Consider the following 19,502-nt stretch of genomic DNA (forward strand, 5'->3'; position numbering starts at 1 on the left):
AGTCTCTTTCCACAGAATAGAGGCCGGCCACAGGAGCCCAGAGAGCGCAGGACTCTTCAAAAGTAAGGAAGCCCAGGAGGGGCAAGGCAATGACAACTCATATATGTGAGGAAGAGACATGGTGCCAGCTTTAAGGCTGTAAGCCTCTCCTACCATCAGAAAGCCTGGCACAGAACAGAGAAGGGCACACGTCTGCGGACGCAGAGGACGCAGCACCGCGGGCGTTGGCTCGGAGTGCCTTCTGTCAGAACCCCAAAGCTCACGCGTGACAATCGAGCCCCGTACACAGTTCTGTGAGTGTAACTGTCAAAAAACGAGTTCAAGAGCTGGATGTGGGTGCAGACGGGGGGAAGGCACAAGGTGTGACCCCATGAAGCCTCAAAGTGAAAACCCGGGCGCCAAGACGGAAGCCGATGTGGTTGGACTTGACCACCCAACAGAAGAGAGCCCCCAGAGGGAGGCGGGCACAGACCCGGGCGACGACCCCGCCAGCGCCAAGCCGCCTTACTCCTACATCGCCCTCATCACCATGGCCATCCTGCAGAGCGCCCGGCGCAAGCTGACCCTCAACGGCATCTGCCAGTTCATCTGTGACCGCTTCCCGTACTACCGCCGGCGGTACCCTTCCTGGCAGAACGCCATCCGCCACAACCTCTCGCTCAACGACTGCTTCCTGAAGGTGGCCCGGGAGCCGGCTAACCCTGGCAAGGGCAACTATTGGACCCTGGACCCGGCTTCGGCGCACATGTTTGACAGCGGCAGCTTCCTACGCAGGAAGAAGAAGTTTAAGCGGGAAAGAGCACGTGCCCCGCTTCCGGCCAGTCCCGTGTTAGCCATGGGGCCCTACCCACTGCCTGGATACCCCCTGGGGTGCCCTCCTGGAGTTTACCTGCACCAATCTGGCTATCCCTACATGGACCCCTTCTGTAGGGGTCTTCCCCAGCTGCCTCCCGAGAGGAACGAACCTTGTCATCCCTTAAGGCCACTAGGACAGGTTGTGAGTCACACAAGCCCCGCCCCGAGCGGGTCATCAGCATTCTCCATTGACAGAATCCTCGGGACGTCATCCAGGCTGACTGACCCTAGACTGTCACAGCGTGGCCCCCTCGATCTTCAACCGCTACCTTTGGCTGGGGGCGCCATGGTGCCGGCCAGCCTAGGTCCTTCGCCCTGACCAAAAAGTGGCATCGACATTGCAAGCTTGTCCACTTTAAAAGTACAATATAGGACTGGTGCGTCCAATCAAAAGTAAAATAGCCCTTCTGCTATCATCTGGCTGCAAAAGTACAATATAGAAATGGCTCCCTACCTAAAAAACAGATGATAGGCTTTGCACGCTTGTTTGCTTCCAAGGATTTTGGTCTCGTGGACTCTGGCCTTGCACCTGCCAAAAGGCCTAATGTGAGCAGGATAAGTGGATTATCTAAGTACATTTACTGTGGGCCCAGCTTTCAGCCTTATTTTGGAAATTGGTTCAAACAGTGCAAAGTTCAATAGAAATGTTGCAGGATTAAGAGTTTACCTCACCTGCTAAAGGACAGCACAAGAGTTCAGCAGCACCCGAAAGGCCTGAGTATGCCACCAGGGCTGCATTAAGGCCCGCATGTGGCCACTTGAATGAGTCTTGGGGAGGTAGCAAGACTCCGCCTGCTAAGTCTGACCCAAGGAGAGCCCTAAGATGTGTACAAGAGTGCACATTCAATAGGTATGCCAAAAAGGGGCTTACAAAGCATAGCTGACCAAAACCCATGGGTATCTACATCCCAGCCTTTTCTGCGAACGATGTGTGTGTTTCAGTGGACTTGGGTGGTAACTTCTACAAACCTGCTGGATTTCTTTAGCACCTTAGCCTGTGTGGGGTTTGGCAGTGCCCCATGTCACGCTTTGCAGATGAGATTTGGTGCTTAGTGCAGGCCATCTGAAGAAAGCTTGCAGTAAAGCCAACAGGATCGAAATGCAGAGTCATAGCCCACCTGTCCCTGTCAGGAACTGAGACACAGTGGAGTCTTTGTTACCATGGCACGGGTTGATTTGGGGATTGGGCAAGCTTGGAAACTTACAATACATCCTCACAGATGCACATCGTCCAGGAAGATGCTCAACTCCAAAGGATAATTAACATGTTTTGGCTTCATAACCACAGAGTGGGCTGCATCAGGAGACATGTTGTCAGACCACCAAAGCAAAAGGTGAAAAGGTGCAGCTGTATCTTGAGACTTGTATGCATCCGTGACAGAACACTGTGTGTTTTTTAAGGGCACAAAGCAGTTGATGTGGTAAGGTACCATTCTTGTATAACTGCCTACAGTTTAAGTGTATTGTTGGCACCAGTAATGAGTCACTGAATTAAATGCACTGCTTCTCGGCTTATATTTGATAAATATAATTTGGAACTGCAAAGCCTTAGTGTGCGTTCCTTTGTTGGGAGTATGTAGGGGACATTTGGTTAAATGATATGCTATCAGATGAGACATTTTTTCCTGACATTTCTAAGACTAAAGCTACTGCCACTTCCATGTTTCCCTTGCCTGTCCCTCGTCCCCCATAGCAGACTATGCTCTTGTTCTATCTGAGCAGCTGATGCTCTCGCTGTTTGTGCCTTCCGCCCCTCACTCCTTAGACCAGTGTTTCTCAACTGTGCTTCTTGCAAGCCGATTTTTAGTTGGTCTGGAAAGTCTGAGCAATAAATAAAGATGTCTTTATACTGTATTTATCCTGCCACATTTATAGATCGTCAACAACAGAGGTCAAATGTGTCTTCTGACATGATGCTGCTTATTCTTTTAATATGGGTTTGGTGTTTACATTTCTGCCTCTGACTGTATGGAGAGAAACGTTTTTAAAGTGAATTATGTCACAGTCTTAGGATGTTGTTATTTTGCAAAACACAACAACATGTAACTACCTGTAAATTAACAGTAATCATTCAGGATTTAGCAAAGCAAAATTAAAGCAAGTTTTTTTTTTATAATTCTGAGGTGTGCTGGAAACAGAGATTTTATTGGGATTAAACAAATGAAGCTACTTTAATTGGTGATGCACAAATGATGAATATTAACAAAAAACCCATTTCCAAGCATTATTATTTAAGCGCGGTATGCTATATAGTTTTATCAGTTAAACTGTGTGTCGGCCAAAGTTAGTGGCCATTTCAGTGGAAAATGTGTTGTCTTCAAATGACAGTGTGCTACCACGCAAAGCTTTAGTTACGTTACAAAATGCATCCCTCCTCATGTCCTTTAAATACAGGTGGGCTGATAAACCTTGTTATTTCAAAAGTGAGTTGTGGTTCCAAAATTCTTAGGAACCACTGCCTTAGACGTTTCTGCTCTCCCCCCTCAACACAAATGTCTAGGCCATTCTCCTCTCGGATCGCCTGCTCTTCCTGCTTTCAGTCCTTCTTTCCCTCTACATCTTTGCCTCAGAATGTGGTGTGCTTTGTCCATATCTGTGAACTCTCAGGGTCGGACCCCAGCCTCAGAGTGGGTTGTCCTGTCTCCCTGTATGCTGTGCTTACTTTGTAAAAAGAATAAGTACCAGGGCCCTCGTGAGGAGGCCACCTTAGTTGGCACTACACAGTGCCACTGTACACAGCTACTAACCATCACACTGCTATAAGTGTGACAATTCAGACTGTTCGAGGCCTCCAAAGCTTTAAGAATGGCTTGTGTGGCAGGTATTAGTTGTTTTGAATGTATATTGAATTACCAAACAACTGATTTTCTGTACAATCAAAGTTTTATCCTGAGCAAATGTCCACTTCAAAGTGAGTCCATCAGTCCGTTGTTATGGCAACTTTTTTGCTTTATTCCAAACGTCAGAGTTCCAAAGCCAGTCTGAACAGCTGTTTTTCTGCTCACCTTTAAATTGCACAAACAGCGCCACCATGTGGCAACTGTCATAAGTGCAGGCTCTGACAATTAAGTATGGGTGCTGAGCACCAGAAACCACCAGCTCAAATTAAGCACTGCCTATGTGTGAACATCTCGGGGTCTGCACACCCGCATCCTGGATTTGCTGTGCTGTCTCTGAACCAAGAAGGTCCAGGGGTGTAAATTCCATGGTGGGATATGAGTTATATTCACTCTCAGGAGCTTTTAGGGTCCAACTCTTAGCATCAGGGGCTGTGATCTATACGTTAAGAAACTTGCAGGGCGTGAGCCCGTCTCATGATTTGTGGTCCTATCTACACAACCTAGAGTCTCAGCGTCTGATTTGCTGCCTCTCCCTTTCTGTCTTTACACACACTTCCTTACACTCGCTCGAAAGTACCTAAACACACTACGGGCACTGGTCCTACTAAAGCCCCGGTCCTCACAAAGATAGCATCTGTTTGGTTCTGTCTAGGTTAACTCACGCTATGAGGGCTGATTCGATCCTCACAACATGGGTAATATACACACGCTCCCCCCGCCCCCTAAGGGTCGAGCTCTAAAGGCTCTGTCCTTCCCTCTCAGGCTGTATTATTTCCTCTGAGCTCTCAGAGTCCGAATTTCAGTCTCAGAATTGCTGACTCTTTAATATTTCAAAGTTATTGCGTTTTTCGTTACAGCAGTATTCCTCGTGTTAGGGTCTTCCATATGGCTTGGTGGGCTCCAGGCCCACACCAGAATTTATATGCAGCGGTTGATCACGTGTTCTGATCTCAGATCCAGAGAACACATGGGGTTACTGTGCATGCTGACAAGAACTGTGTGCAACCTTCAGGCCAGGGGTGCAAATCCTAGCAAGATAGCTCGACGGGTTGCGAATTAGCTGCAAACATCTATCAATATATTCCAGGTCACTGGTTCAAATCAAATCAGGTGTTTGTTAAGCGCGACTACTCACCTGTAAGGGTCTCAAGGCACTGGGGGGTGTGAGGGGGGTTTGCAGGTTCCAGTCCATCAAGGAGGGGGGTCTGTCGAAGAGCCAGGTTTTAAGGTTTCTTGCGAAGATGGGGAGCGATGTTGCCTGTCTGAGGTGGAGCGAAAGGTCGTTCCAGGCTCTGGCCGCGCGGAAGTAGAAGGCGCAGCCTCCCGATCTGGTCTTTCTGGTGCGGGGGACCACGGCATAGGAGAGCTGGGCTGATTGTAGGGTCCTTTGGGGTGCGTTGAATTTGAGTCGGCTAATCAGGTATGCTGGTCCGGTGTCGTGGAGGGCCTTGTGAGCGTGGGTTAGCATCTTGAAGGTGACTCTAGCTTTGATGGGGAGCCAGTGGAGTGTGCGCAGGTGCTGGGAGATGTGGCAGTGTCTTGGCAGGTTGAGGACCAGTCTTGCCGCGGCGCTTTGGATGTTCTGTAGCTTGCGGGTGAGGTTTTTGTTTATTCCGGCATAGAGCGCGTTGCCGTAGTCGAGGCTGCTGGTGACCAGGGCGTGAGTGATAGTCTTTCTGTGTTGGTTTAAATTTTGGTAAAACAGGTGCACCCATACTGGGAGCTTTGTGCATTCTATAAACAGGTTAACCTCTTCTTAACATGGCTGACCCACAGTTTCATCCTTCCTATGTCGATTAAATTAACACAGTTGCCTCGGGTAGCAGTAGCGCCTTTTATACAGGCGCAAATACAGAATTTCGCCTATGGTGTATGCTCCATAGATATAGATGTGCTATAGCCACGGATTGCTCCTTCATGCCTCGGTTCCGGGGCGACTGTCTTACACTCAGCCTGGCACCCATCCAGGCAGCACCCAGGGGCAGTGTCACACAAAGCAGATCCCCAGAGAGCGTGTACTGATCGTTGATATATCTAGTGTTTGGATCAAAAAGCCTTCTATGCAATGTTGTTTTCACTCTTTTGGATTGGTACTGTTTTTCTCGACCTCTGAAGGATGGAAGAAAGAGCCCAGTTTTTTGAGAGTAGAAAGTGGGACCTGCGGGTCCTGACAGGAGGCGCCGAGCATATTTATCATGACTGGAACCCGTCCACCACAAGTTACAGACAAAAACCTGCAGCGAGTTTTCAGCCCGCTGAGCTATCTCAGAAGTATACATCCGGGCCTTAGCGAACTGAGGAATCTGTCTGGGACCTAAGTGCCAAGGTATTGTTTTAATTGTGTCCTACGTGTAGCACGTGTACTGATTGTTCTTCTGTCTTATAATTCAAACCTGAAACCTGCAAGTTCGAGTGAACCGTCGCCAACAGGCACGGTAGCCCGCAAATCTACCTTACCAAGATCCACCCCAGACTACACCCGGATCGCTGCAGCAGGCACATCTGCCACCGTGCTGGATTTCCCGGGTTCCATTCTGTGACCTTCAACTTAGAGCCCATCCTCTGCAGCAGGCACACTGTCCCCGGATCTATCTGACCAGGGTCCACAGCCTGAGTGTACCCACAGCAGACTAGTTAACGCTCTATCTCTCTTAAACCGAGCCCTCCGGGTTGTTGGCAGGTCTCTGCAGCATGTGCGAAACCCACTGAGCTACAGAACCGGGGTGCTAGCCTGGATCCTGGAAGGTCATCGCATGTCTCTGCAGCAGGCGTGCAACTCACTGAGATATCTCATGGTGCCATGCAGGAGTGGCCTAAAAGCATATATAACGTGGCATATTACCGGAGCGCATCACTGCCAAACCAGCTCTCTTGCTGACGGAAGAGTTGTCGCGAGGAAACCTCTTATGACATTTACCAATTTACTTCCACCTCATTTAGAGATTTTCTGCTCTACTTCGGCGGAAGCTTTGCGACTCCCCTCCCTGTTCATTTTCCCGTCCTTAGCCTGGGTGCACGAGGAAGCGTTGTGGGCATTGAGGACAAAGCAGTAAAACATCGACATGTACACAGCAAGTAACTGCACATACCAATACCAAGCAGGCTCTTCGAAGCGCGGATTCGAATCGGGGACGTACACGGAGAGATCTCTGCAGTCGATGCATTGACCGACCGAGCACGAAAATCAGCATCCACACAACAGAACACCCTGAAGATCACGACGATGAACCGAGACAAGACAATATGACAAACTATTGCTACAAACCAACTTAAACCTTCATGATAAAACCATCATGACAGGCAGCACAAGAACTGCAAACCAAGGCAAAAAATCACAATGACAGAACACAACCTGTTAAACTACTAATACATACCAAAATAAGCATTCGTGATAAACCACCATGACAAACTAATGCAATAAAATACTGCGAACCAACACAAAAAATTACAATGACAAACTAAAACATACTAGCATGATAAACTCCCATTATAAACCAACATAAGCCACAATCCAGAAAATACCAGCCAGATAAACTTCCGCTAGAAACCACCGCTAGAAACCACCTTAAGCCACCATTACAAGCCACCATGACAAACCAAAACAAGAAATTATCCATGAAAACCAGCATGGCAACTGCTGGAGCAAAGCAACACATCCAAACGAGGTAACAAACAGATGTGACAAACCCACTTGACAAAGTGTGTCATCAAACTAACATCACAAACTGAAGTGACAGTGTGCCAGAACACATTGCTACAACAAAATGTCATTAAAAAGTATGTGGTGTGAATACAGCAATGCCACAAACTGCCCTTTGACAATTATAGATAACCAGACCAACTAACACAACACAGGTCTTTGAGACTCAACTACATCTAACTGCCACGAAGAAAAACACTACAATACAAGAAACCACCACTACCAACCAAAACAATAAAAAGTACAAGAAATTGTCTTTGCAAATTGACAAGACAATCTCTGAGTCAAATTCACAGTACACACGATTGAATGAGACAGACCTAAGCAACAAATTGAAACGAAGATGGCATCCCAATAAAGCAACAAACAGATGCTACAAAAACATTTAGAAGATAAAAAACACGAAAAGGCTAGAACAAATCGATATACTGAAGTGGCCTGATATAGTGACAGACCAACACAACTAACTAACATGATAAAGCGTACGATAACCCGAGGCAATTCGATATAATAAAATGGCATGTCCAAATAAAACAACAAAATCAGGCAGTAAATTTAAACGAGAAACAAAACCAACCAGACAGCCTGGCGCTGACAAACTCCAGCACTCGCTCTCCCAGTCTCTTCTACATCCGCCTGCCTTAGCAGAGCAGTTCTGGGGATCCGAAACAGGTCCCTTCCCGTTTTTTTATCTCATAATTTCCGAGACGTCTTCAATATTTGCCTTTCGGGCTGCCGTTCGTATGTTCAATATTTTATTATTATGTTTAATGCTCTGGCTCACTAGCGGCGCCGTTTGGAGCCCTCACCCCCGTCCTGTGATCTCTGTCTAGGGTGGCATGGAGTCGTCCATTCGCGGGGGGTGCCCACGGTCCCTCCGTGCCCCGGGAACGCGCCTACCGGTGCTTGCTCCAGGGCAGCGCGCGGCTGCACCTGTCTCCGGGGACGCGAGGACAGGACCGGCATCTTAATGAGCCCGGCCACCCATCCTGTCAGTGTAGCCCCCTCCCTCCTTCCGTCCCCGCCCCTCTTCCCCATCCCCGCTTCTGGCTTCCCTTTATGCTGAACCAGGCTGAGGTTTTTACGGCCTAGCGCCGCGGAGGGGTGTTTGTGTGTGGTCCTTTGAGGCTGTGGGTGCCGGAAGCGCACGGAGGACCCGACCCCCGGCACCGAGCCAAAACGGACGCGTCGGGTGGCCCTACTTCCCCAATAGCACCCGCAGCACCCCCAAAGAGACGGCTGGACTGTGGGGCAGGTGTAAGCAGGTTAGGTGGTGGTTCATAGCGACTTTCCGGCGACCACACGAGGGTGCTGAGAGCCGCCAAAGACCCACCGGCCACCTCTACATGGAAGGCGGACTCAGTTAGAAGATACAGTCGATATCTGGACCTTCTGGTGCCGCGTCCTACGCGGGTGGCCGTGGCCAGGAGGCTCGGGGGTCTTCACCGGGCTGTGGTAGGAACTCGATAGGGCGCCACTAACAAGCGCAGGACTGAGATATGGGACTCTGGCCCTGAACACCCCTGGGCGCCACTTGGTTCAGGCGAGGACTGAGGAGTCTGGTTCTGCCAGAGCAAGGACCGGGCGCATTTTGTCACTTTATGGACCCTCAGGTGCTCCACTTAAGAAGGCCATGTTGGGGTGGGGGAGTGGCACCTCTATTAGCGCTGTTCACCATAGGGCTTTGCCCGCATAAGCTCGGTTGACTCCATCAATGTGGACAAACCACGGGGGCTCTGTCAATGGGCTCAGTGAGGGCAGATTGGGGCACTCCATTGCCGTAAATACTCCTCAGCATTGCACTCAACAAGGAAGGGTGAGTTGATCCCTCGACCCATCCTCATCTGAGACTGTCTGGGGCGAGTAATCCGTTCAATAACCGCACTCCACGGCCGCGCTCAGCAAGATGGGCTGGGGTCACCCCTTTGCCACAGGAACAATCTCGCGCTCTACCTGACAGTGTGGTGGTCGTTCTCTTAACAAAGACCCCCAGGTAGCACAATCAACAAAGGCAGGTTGGGTGGGGGGCAGTGTGCTACTACACCGACCCTCCAGCGCCGTATCCAACAAGAACTGATTGGATGGGGGTACCCTGTTGCCATAACAACCACCCGGCGCTATGCTCAACGACGACTAGTTGGGTTAAGGCAATCAATCAAGGCACGCGCCCTTTGGCAGCAGAGCCAATGGAAGCAGGTTGGTTTGGAGGGTCTTCGCTGCCATAAGGACCCTTCGGCGACATTCCCACCAAGGACGGCGGGGGCTGGCCTGCGCCTCACTGACACAAGGACGCTGCGGCGCAACGGCGCTCTAGCGCCGCGCCGTCAGACACAGAAGGCTGGACCCTTCCACAACAAAGCAGGTGAGATGTATGTTTATGTGTGCACGCGCCATGCTTCTCCGCAAGGGCATCGCCCAATCAGCTCCTTTATGCCTCCCTTTTAAGTCCCCAGGGGCTTCAGCGCTTTTCTCTAGTTGTCACCCTTGCCAATATTGGGCGAAACAATGGACAGACCCCCCACCTCCCCTGGCAGGGCTGTAGCTATAATTGGTGCAGCAGGTGCAGGTGCAGTAGCACCAGGGCTCAGAGTTTTGAGGGACCCATAATACCCTCATAATTGCTCCATTTACTACCTAAATAGCAGTCAAAGCGGCACTTTTGCTTGCTTGCACCAGAGCCCTGGTGCACGCAGCCGGCCCTCCCCGCTGTCTATCATTAACTGGTAATTAATGGCCGTGCTAGGGGGTGCTTGCTGCTCGCTTCCGTGGCCCGTCCCGAACTGGCTCCAACACACTGCCCTAAAGAGCGCGGAGGCCCCAGGTGCTCTCTGTCCACCTCCCCGAGCTCGTCCTCAAGACTGAAGTGCGCTGGAGGAGGTGTCCGGGAGCCTCTGTCCTCGGGCAGCGTGGGTGCTGCAGGGCAGACCTGAGGGGCATTAACAGAGATGTGCTCGGTCTCTAGGACCAGGACATCGGTGGGTGCAGTGGGTGAGTAAAGAGCGGCACTGTCAGAGGTGTGCGTGAGGCCCAGTACTGGAAAAGGAAGGGGAGGGGTATGTTGGTCCCCTAAGTACTGAATGGTAGGGGCGGCAAAGACCTGTTAGCAGAACCCTGTGTGGGTCGTTAGTGGATAAACGGAGGGGTGTGTGTGGGGGGGGGAGGGGGGTAGCTGAGATGTGCGAGTACCTCAGCAAAACAACAGAGGGACAGGGATGCGAGTCAGCACTGGGATGCACTGATGGAGTCGTGTGTGAGCCACTACTGGAATGTCAATGGGTGCCCTGGGCAAGGATGGGGGTGAGTTGGCAGAGCCAGGGGCGTTACAAAAGCCCCCGCTGTCTCCGCCTGAGGGGGGATGGGGCGAGCTCCAAGGGGCACCCTCAGCAAAAGTGGTCAGGGAGAAGGGGCCCCTCCATGTACTTTACAGGGGGGGGGGCTCAAGTTTCGTTGCACCACTGGGCAGAGCTGTGCTTTTAGCTAGGTATTGAAGCAGTAGAGGTGGTGTAGGCCAGGGCTGGGGTGCACTTGTCTTGCGGATACATACAAACGCCCATGTACTGGGAAGCGGGAAATGATGGGGATGAGGTTCGTTGGGAGAGCTGTCTGTTGATTCAGGTACTGGAATAGGAGGCGGGAGGGAGGTGCTAGGCGGGGTGCATGAGTGGAGCTTTGTGTGTGTTCCAGTTCTGGACTGGAGGGGGAGGGTTGCAGTGAACTATCACCAAAGAGACCGTGGTGGGTAAGCTGTCGCCTCTTCCTGGTGAGTGTAGTAAAGCAAACAAGGACATGGCTGGACTCTGTGTGGATTTAGGGATACCCGTTAGAATATTGCTAGCCTCTCTGCTGTTAAAGTATTGGTGCGCCCCTGTCATAGTAAGGCTCAGTGTTTTGTCAGGGCCAACTGAGCCCTTTTCAGTGCATGACTTGGCCCCTGGTAGGAAATGCAAAAAGAACAATTAATGGACAGAACACTGAATAATTTCATACATTCACCCCAATTCAGAGATCTGAGCCTAAATCTATCGTTTGTTTGCCCCCATGTCATTCCAGTTTAAACCCAGCCATATGCAAATCAGTCTTTACCCTGCTCCCCATGGTAACAGTCCACCCCGAACTGCCAGGCCAAGTCCTACCTGGACTGGGAACAAGCATCCTAGGACCGGTTTTGGATTTAGGCCCAGATCTCTGCATTGGGCGGAATGTTTGACATTGTTCAACATTCTGCCCCTCAATGTTTTTTTTGCATTTGTCCCCCTGAATGGGACATGTATGCCCAGATGTGGGTCCCATGCTCTCCATGCCACTGTAATCAAGCTAGCTGTACCCAGTAACCGGTCCTAGTATGCTTGTTTCCAGGCCAGGGAGGATCTGGCCTGGCAGTTCGGGCTGGACTGTTCCCATGGGGAGCAGGTGTACTGGGGTGAATGTTTGACATTGGTCAAAATTCTGTCCATCAATTGTTCTTTTTGCACCTGGTAGGATATGTCAGGACACAACTCTTTTATCGTGATATGGCTCGTCTTTGGTCAGATATGACTGGACCATAGTCATACTATCACTGGGTCTCTGTTACTACATGACTGGGACTCTGGATGAGATATTTCTTGAACCGTGTCACCGTACCTCTGGAGCCTGGCCATGATATGGCCTTGGTGCTTTTGGCGACATGGCTGGGTCTCTTGTCATGTATGTGTTGGTCCCTGTCATAACGTGGATGAGAGCTTCGTAAGACATTGCTACTGTCATATGCCAGTCCGTCCCCTTCTGGGCTATGATACTACACAATGTCAGATTAAACTTGCGCCCCTGGTAGGATATGTTTGACCCTTCTATCAAAGGTAGACCCTGAAAAGAGTCCCTTGCTTATCTGTGACACAGGACCTGAGCTACACCTTAGTTACAGCCATGGTGAGGCCTAAATTGGTCTTATTTTCCTTTTATATCCTTTAGAGGGTGTGCTTGCCTGGCACTTTGGGACAGAGTGTTCTCATGAGGAGTGTGATCGGCACTGATTTGCATAAGGCAGGCCTCTGTTTAGAGTGGTACAGTGGTCCAAAAAAGGATGGGTTGGAATGCTTCTCGGAGTGATCACCAGTGGTTTAAGCTACTTGCATACATTCCACCATCACCCTTTGTTTGTTTGACCCCACTTTCATGGCATGGTTAGGAAACCTGTCCTGATGTTACAGGGCAACTGTGAAGATGTGGTTGGACCCCATTCAAAATGATATTTTCTAAGTCTTTAAATTGGCACACTCCTTTCAGGACACAACTGGCCCTGTCAGGATATGGCTGGGTACCCTGTCACAATAACACTGGATACTGTGTCAATTGATGGACTCCTTACAAGTTTCATCTGACCCGGTCTCCATAAGTCTGAGCATCCTGTTGGGTTGACATCCTATCTGGATACTACTGGATTCCTTGTCTGGGTGAGCATTGTGTCTGGATATGCCTGCATAGCCAGGCACCCTTCTTTGCTAAGCCCCTCCCAGGATAAATGTGGTAACTTTCGGGTTGGGGTCTCGCAGGATACTGGCTAATATGTCAGGACACAGCCTGGCACTTTGTTGGATATGATCGCACACTTTGTCGGGATGTGGCGGGACACTCTGTCCGGGTATGGCTGTATGCTCGTGGTTTTGTCCAGATAATGCTTGACCACTCTCACGATATGGCGGATTGCCCTGTTAAGATGTGACTGGAGACTCGGACAGGATATATTGCATTGCCCCTGTCAGGAAACCACTGTCCCCCTGTCAGAATACGGATGGACACACTCCCAGAATTTAACCTGGCCCCTCTCAGGATGTGGCTAGATGCACTCTCAGGATATGGCGGAGCCTCTGTCAGGTAATGGCTGACCATTCTGCCGGTATATGGTTGGAACACTGTTGCCATATGGCCGCATTGTCTTGATTCTTGCCAAGACGCACATGTGCAAACTGTTTGGATAAGGCTGAGCCTCTATCAAGATAAGGCTTCACCCATGTCAGGATATAACTGCCCGCTTACAAAGTTTTGCTGGCCACTCTGTCCAGATATCCATGGGGCACACATGATGATGTGTCTGGGCACCACAGCAAGATGTCGCTCAGCTTCTCTCAAACTATACTGTTGGGCGCTAGCAATTATATGTCTGGGTATTCTCTCTGAATAGGGCTGGCTCACGTCAGTGTTCAGCATTAACTTCACATATAACTGGGCCTATGCCCAAATAAGGCTCTTAGTTTAACAGAATATTATAGTACACTGTGTCACAATTTGATTGGCCACATGACACCCAGCCATCTCGGCTGGGTGTCATGTTAAGGCATAGTCTGGCATCCTGTCTCAATATGACTTTTCATCCGGTTAGGATATGTTTGGGTCCTTTGTAGGATATGACTGGGTCATCAAAGGGTATGGCTTGGGCTCTGCCTCTTTCAGGATACAGTCAAACAATATTTGGGGTTGACCCAGACCCGTCACTAGGACCTGGGTGAAATTCGGTACAAAAAGGGGGGTGGTCCCATTGGAAACACAATATTACATGGACGTCAACATCACCTGATCAATCAATCACAAACAATATTTATACATGTTGACAATATTTAATCAAGTTGAACATATATTTCATCATGTTCGAAACACAGTACATTTATCAATAAAGTTTGTGCATAGGTGCCCCAGAAGGGGAGAAGGGTGGAAATGTGTGCATCAATGTGCAGAAGCGAGGGTGAGTGATGGAGGGATGGCAGTGAACAGTGAGTACAACCAAAAACATAAAAAGGCCTGTCCAGCCTTAACCAAGGCTAAATTATTTACTGAAACAGAATACCAGAGGGGACACAGTGAATCTATCACTGTTGTCCACATTCAATACAAAAAACATAGAGCTAGCAACGTTTCGACCCAGGGTTAGTGTAGGAAATTCTGCTCCTTACAGAAGGGTCCTCATCAGGCCCATGGGGGGCACCATTAGTCCACCTGGGAATGTGGTGGAAAGAACAAAAGCGGGCCTGGAGGCTCCAGGGTCATAGAGGGACGGACTCTTGGTGAACACTGTAGATGTATTCAGTATATTCCTTAGATTAAGTTAGAAGGGGCATGAGTAATCAATGTGCTCCATCCGTCTAGTAAAATCACTGAAGAACCCTCCATGCTGTATTTACATCCATCCGCTGGCTATTCTTGGATGTACTCACTGTTCACTGTCCTCCCTCTATCACTCACTCTCACTTCTGCACACTGATGCACCAATTTCATCCCTTCCCCCCTTCTGGGGCACCTATGCACAAACTTTATTGATCAATGTGATGTCTTTCAGGATGCAGGCCTCTCTCATGGTATTTATGGGTACTCTGTAAAAATATGTCAGGGTTGTTGTCTCTATATTGCTAAGCATTTTGTCAGGATATAACTTTGCAGCCTATATAGCTATGGCTGTTTACTCTGTAAAAATGGTCAGCCTTTGATGAAGTGCGTGATATCACCAATGAATCCCCAGCCCAACTAACTTTGGGAGCATGCAAACGACCATCTGTGACCTGCTTTGATCCACCCACTATTTCCCCAACCCTAAAAAAAGCCCCATAAAAGGCGAGCCAGGATGCAGCCTTGAAAATGATGGACTCAAAAGCTGATTTGCAAACCCCAACCAGAGCTGTTACCAACTTCTGCAACTCGCCTTTGTCACGCGGGCTTCTAGCATCCCTCCTCTTCACCCCAGCCATATCCTAACCCTGCAAGGCCCGCCTGGTGTAAAAAAGGAGGCAACTAAGCTCTGCGCTCTACTACTTTTGCAATGTAAGGCAGGGCTTCAATTTGTCGCCTGGCGTATACGGCTGATCTATCCTCCCCTTTTAGTTTTGTCCGGAAAGTCCCAAGCGATGTCAGTCCAGAAGACCCCTCAATGAAACCCAAATTTGGATGGAATGCCCTCTCATAGGCTGTTCTGGTTTTTGGGGCTAGGCTGGCAGCAAAGACATCAGCTAGGACACTGCACCAAGACCCCATGGATGCTTGAGAAATGAGCTAGGCTCCTCTGCTACCTCTGGATGGATGCCCCTACAGTCCTGTATCTTGAAAGGAGGTCGAGCAACAGCAGCATTGTTCAATACACAAGGTACATGTTTAGCTTTAAACAACATGCTATTCCTTAAGTATATGACTCAAACAACGAGAAGGACACAGACAAAAAAACAAATTGACCCAACATAAGGGGAGAAAAACAAAAAAGAGGGATGGATAAAGACCTAGCCAACTAAATTCCTGGCCATAGCTACACAAGCTGTCCCTCTGTCTTCGAGTCTGGAAAACTCAAAGGGTTTTTTAAATTGCCCTCACCCACTAAATAGCGGTATGCTTCATCATAGGGCCTCTAACACACCCTGGCGCAAGCGTCTGGATGGATGCTCCTAAAATCATGTATCTCGAAAGGAGGCTGAGCATCAGCAATATTGTACAATACACCACGGACATGTTTAGCTTTAAACAACATGCAATTCCTTAATTATACCAGCAAACATTCCTTTAGCAATCTCAACACCATCCTGCAATTAGTGCGCTGCTGAATTAGACTACACTACAACCATGTCATATCAGAACTCCACAGTGGGATCAAGGAAGCAATCAATCCAGGTGCACAAGGTCATCAGTCTGAGAAAGTACTCCTAAAATGCCACAGTCTTCACCAGACTAGACTCAAACCACTTGCTCAACCATGTTTAGGTACTCCATTTACTGCCTAATATTGCTCCAAAGTCAACACTTACCGCTACATCGATGTACAAGCCACACTCTAGATTAGACCCTGGTGCGGATGGCCAGATAACTCTCTCATTTAAACCCTCAAGAAAATTAGCCCAAATGAGCAGGTCCTTCTTGATATCAGCGGATAACCTTGTCCTGTGATGTTTCACCTTGAGTCCCCCTTATAGTCTGCACAATGCTAATTTTCAATTATTTGTATTTTTATTGATAAGATAATCAGACAACATAAGGTGCTCTAACAATCACGATTATGTTGGAGTGCAAATACAATCGGACACGGGCAGGTAAGTACAATACATAATTAAATTTGACTTTGGCGATCATACAATCTATAGAAATTATGATATGCATCACTGATTCTTCGATGGGTTAAGGAGGCAAGATAAAAGGGGGGCCCTCCCATCCCCTTCTACGTCATAATGTTTGAGCCAGGGGCCCCATATTTTATGGAACTTCTTTGGACAGCCTCTAACCTTATAAGTGACCTTCTCCGCTGCCATATAGATGTCCATCCCTGTTTGCCATTCTCTACGGGCCGGCCATTCTGGGGCTCCCCAATCTACAGTCTGCACAAACAACCTGAAGAAGGGGCGATTCATAGGGATAATGCACGAAGCAAAATGAATCAGACTTGCTAAGGTCTATAGCTGATGCAATTTGCGCTTGCTTTCCTTAAAAAAACCTTATTGGAGTCCTGCAGAGCTTTTACTTAATCGATTGGCAATTACACAGACCCTACAGCATATCAATTTTGATACTTCGGAAGACCAATCTTGTTATCAGACTCAGTGTCTTGTCTTTCAGAAGACAGGTGATGCCTAGGGTGAAAAGCACCTCCGGGAAGCTGTTAAGGGAAAGATTCCACTGCTGGGAATCTGGCAGCCTCAAAAATAAGAAGTCATCTAGATAGTGAAATACCAAAGCTGACCTAGAACACTTTTTGAACGGCCACTCCAGAAAAAAAGTGCTGAACTTTTTGAAATAGGCACAGGAGACAAACATTCCCTAGGCATACATTTGTCAAAAAAGGAAAGCACTCCAAACTGGAGAAGCCCAGGAGATGGAAATCCAGAGGATGCACTGAGAGTAAACTAAATGCATATTCAACATCTGCCTTTGCCATGAGGGCCCCAACTACCAGGGATCTAAACATAGTTATGGCCTGGGCAAGGGATGCGTACCATACAGAACACAATGTCGGGTCTGTGGCCTCAATGATAGGTTGACTGTTGAATGTTGACAGATTGTGAATGAGCCTAAATTCCCCCGGCTAATTCTTGGGTACAGCCACTGGAGGGAGCAGACAAAACCAGAGAAGGGCTCAGTTATAAGGGGGTCAGCCAATCTACCCAATGCCAATTTCGTCTGATCCTTCCTCTCCGCTACTCCCCTGTTTGCTAACAAGAACTGCTGGATGTGACACCCAGACCACACTAACAACCCCTGTGCAGGGAACCTTAAATCACTCCAGAAACACCAGTACAATTGCTGAGCTGCCTGTGAATTTAAAAACACGGTCAAGGAAGACAAGGTTGTAAAGCAACCTGAAAAGGCAGCTTTTTCCCTTCAAGAACTTCACTTCTCTGCTCCCTTGTCTCTTTTTAAAACATTTGCGCTCATGGTGAGTTGAAGGCCGCAGAAGGAGCAGTTATGCTTAAACCTGCATGTCCTGCGGGATGGGTGCATGTCTTCTTGTTAAAGGTACAGTTCACCTCTTTCTTATCCCCAGCACATGGGGGCTCCTGGAAGGACTGATTCACATGGGGTTCACTTTTTCTCAGCATCAAACGTCTCAAGCATGCATTGACGTCAGTTTGGTCACAAAACATTCAAATTAGTAGCTTTTTTCCTGTAAAAGCCCTATCATACTCTTTTCAACAACTGCTCCCATACTCTTCCTGAGCACAACCACCCAATTCTGATAACATGAATGCTGAGGGCTAAGGTCTGGGAATTTCTCCATCAGTACTGATAGCAAAACCTTAAACACCTTCACCCAATTGGTGATTGTCTCCTCCACCTTAGGCTTCTGTAGCTTTGGGAAAATTGATTGGATTGCTGATTGTCATCCAAAGGAGTCTCTACTGTCACATCAAACAGCTCAACAAAAGGTCTCTTCCAGTTTTTCTCCTTAACCCCCTCAGATAAGCGCAATCTACTCGAGAGGTAGACTAACAAGTGCCAAAGCGAGCTGGTTAGCGTATGAACCAGCGGCCTCACTGTCCAGTGCTGGCCCAGCCTGTGCATCGGCTGCTCTCTGCCCCTCTTGATGACTTTGGAATGGAGTCGCAGGCACAGATTGGGACCCAGACTGAGAGGGTGAAGCTGACCCGGATGCTGCCTTTAGCAGAGCGACTTTTCTATGTTACTGTCGCCAATCCATCCTCACCTCTCCCTTGACTAGATACACTATTGCTAACCACTACTGACAACCCACCGCTCCTGAACAACCTGTTACAAGCACTTTGCCAAATCTGGCTCCTCTCTCCCTTGTGGCTGCACTATCCTAGAATATGCAGCACTTGTATCTGGTGCTCTTGCCCTACCATTCTAAGTGGAGGGGAGAAATGTGCCTACCAAGACTTGCCATTGCCCCCCTTGGTAACTACCCCACGATGAGAAACCATTACATTGGCAGGAAGCTTTCCGTCTTGATGGACCTGTACCTCTCCGACATCAACCGTGGGGGGCTTGCTCGATTGCCTGCTCTCTTTTTTTTGCCTCTCTTCAGTTCTCGCGCTCTTTTGAGTCAGAGGAAAAGCTGATTTTCTGGGGAACCCCTACCTTTGATGGAACTATACCACAATAGCAGAGGGTCACCTGTAGCTAGCTCCTTTAAAGGCATCAGCTGCTCGCCACTTGTAAACCTGAGCAGTGAAGGGTAAAGTAATGCAAGCAACTCCTAAATACTTTCCAATGGTGGCTCCTCCGCTAGGGCGGAGGAGTGTGGCTACACCTGCCAGCAACTAAAAAAATGAAAAATAAAATCAAACAAACCCTTGTTTATTATTGTTTTATTTTTTCTCTCTGAGCCGAGGCTTGGTGGCGGGGCCAGGGTGACAACAGACTGGTGGAGGAGTGTTTTGCACTGTCATGACGGTCTGGCCAGCCGTCTCAGGACGGTCAAACCGTCATGCGCACTGGAGCTCTCTCCAACCAGAGCTGCGTTACAGGGTTGAAGAGAGCAGGCACAGGCTCCCAGTCTAACTGGGAGTGCAAATCATCGGCACTCAGGCCAATTCTGATGCTGCTTTCAGCAGCATTAAAGCAGCACCAGGATTGGCCGCAGTGCACTCTGGGAGCCTGTGCCTGCAGAAGAGAGGGACGCGATGCGGCGAGGCAGGTAAGTGTAT

The 19,502-nt window shown here is 49.0% G+C and overlaps 2 protein-coding genes across 3 annotated transcripts in view; both read left to right on the forward strand.

The window, feature by feature from the left end:
* The first annotated feature begins 370 nt into the window (after positions 1-370).
* LOC146832994 (forkhead box protein D3-like) lies at positions 371-1,174 on the forward strand. Its single transcript, XM_085599881.1, has one exon. The coding sequence runs from the start codon at positions 371-373 to the stop codon at positions 1,172-1,174; it is 804 nt and encodes a 267-aa protein (XP_085456007.1).
* A 7,299-nt stretch (positions 1,175-8,473) lies between these two features.
* PLPPR2 (phospholipid phosphatase related 2) overlaps positions 8,474-19,502 on the forward strand; it is a 118,102-nt gene continuing 107,073 nt past the window's right edge. For both annotated transcript variants that reach the window (XM_085600540.1, XM_085600541.1), the window contains exon 1: positions 8,474-9,757. The gene's annotated coding sequence lies outside the window, so the exon portion shown is untranslated. The remainder of the gene's footprint in view (positions 9,758-19,502) is intronic.

This window comes from Triturus cristatus, chromosome 4_2, assembly GCF_964204655.1.
Source record: "Triturus cristatus chromosome 4_2, aTriCri1.1, whole genome shotgun sequence".
Lineage (NCBI taxonomy): Eukaryota > Metazoa > Chordata > Amphibia > Caudata > Salamandridae > Triturus > Triturus cristatus.

Coding starts and splice junctions, on each gene's coding strand:
- LOC146832994 (XM_085599881.1), top strand. CDS start 371: ATGAAGCCTCAAAGTGAAAACCCGGGCGCCAAGACGGAAGCCGATGTG.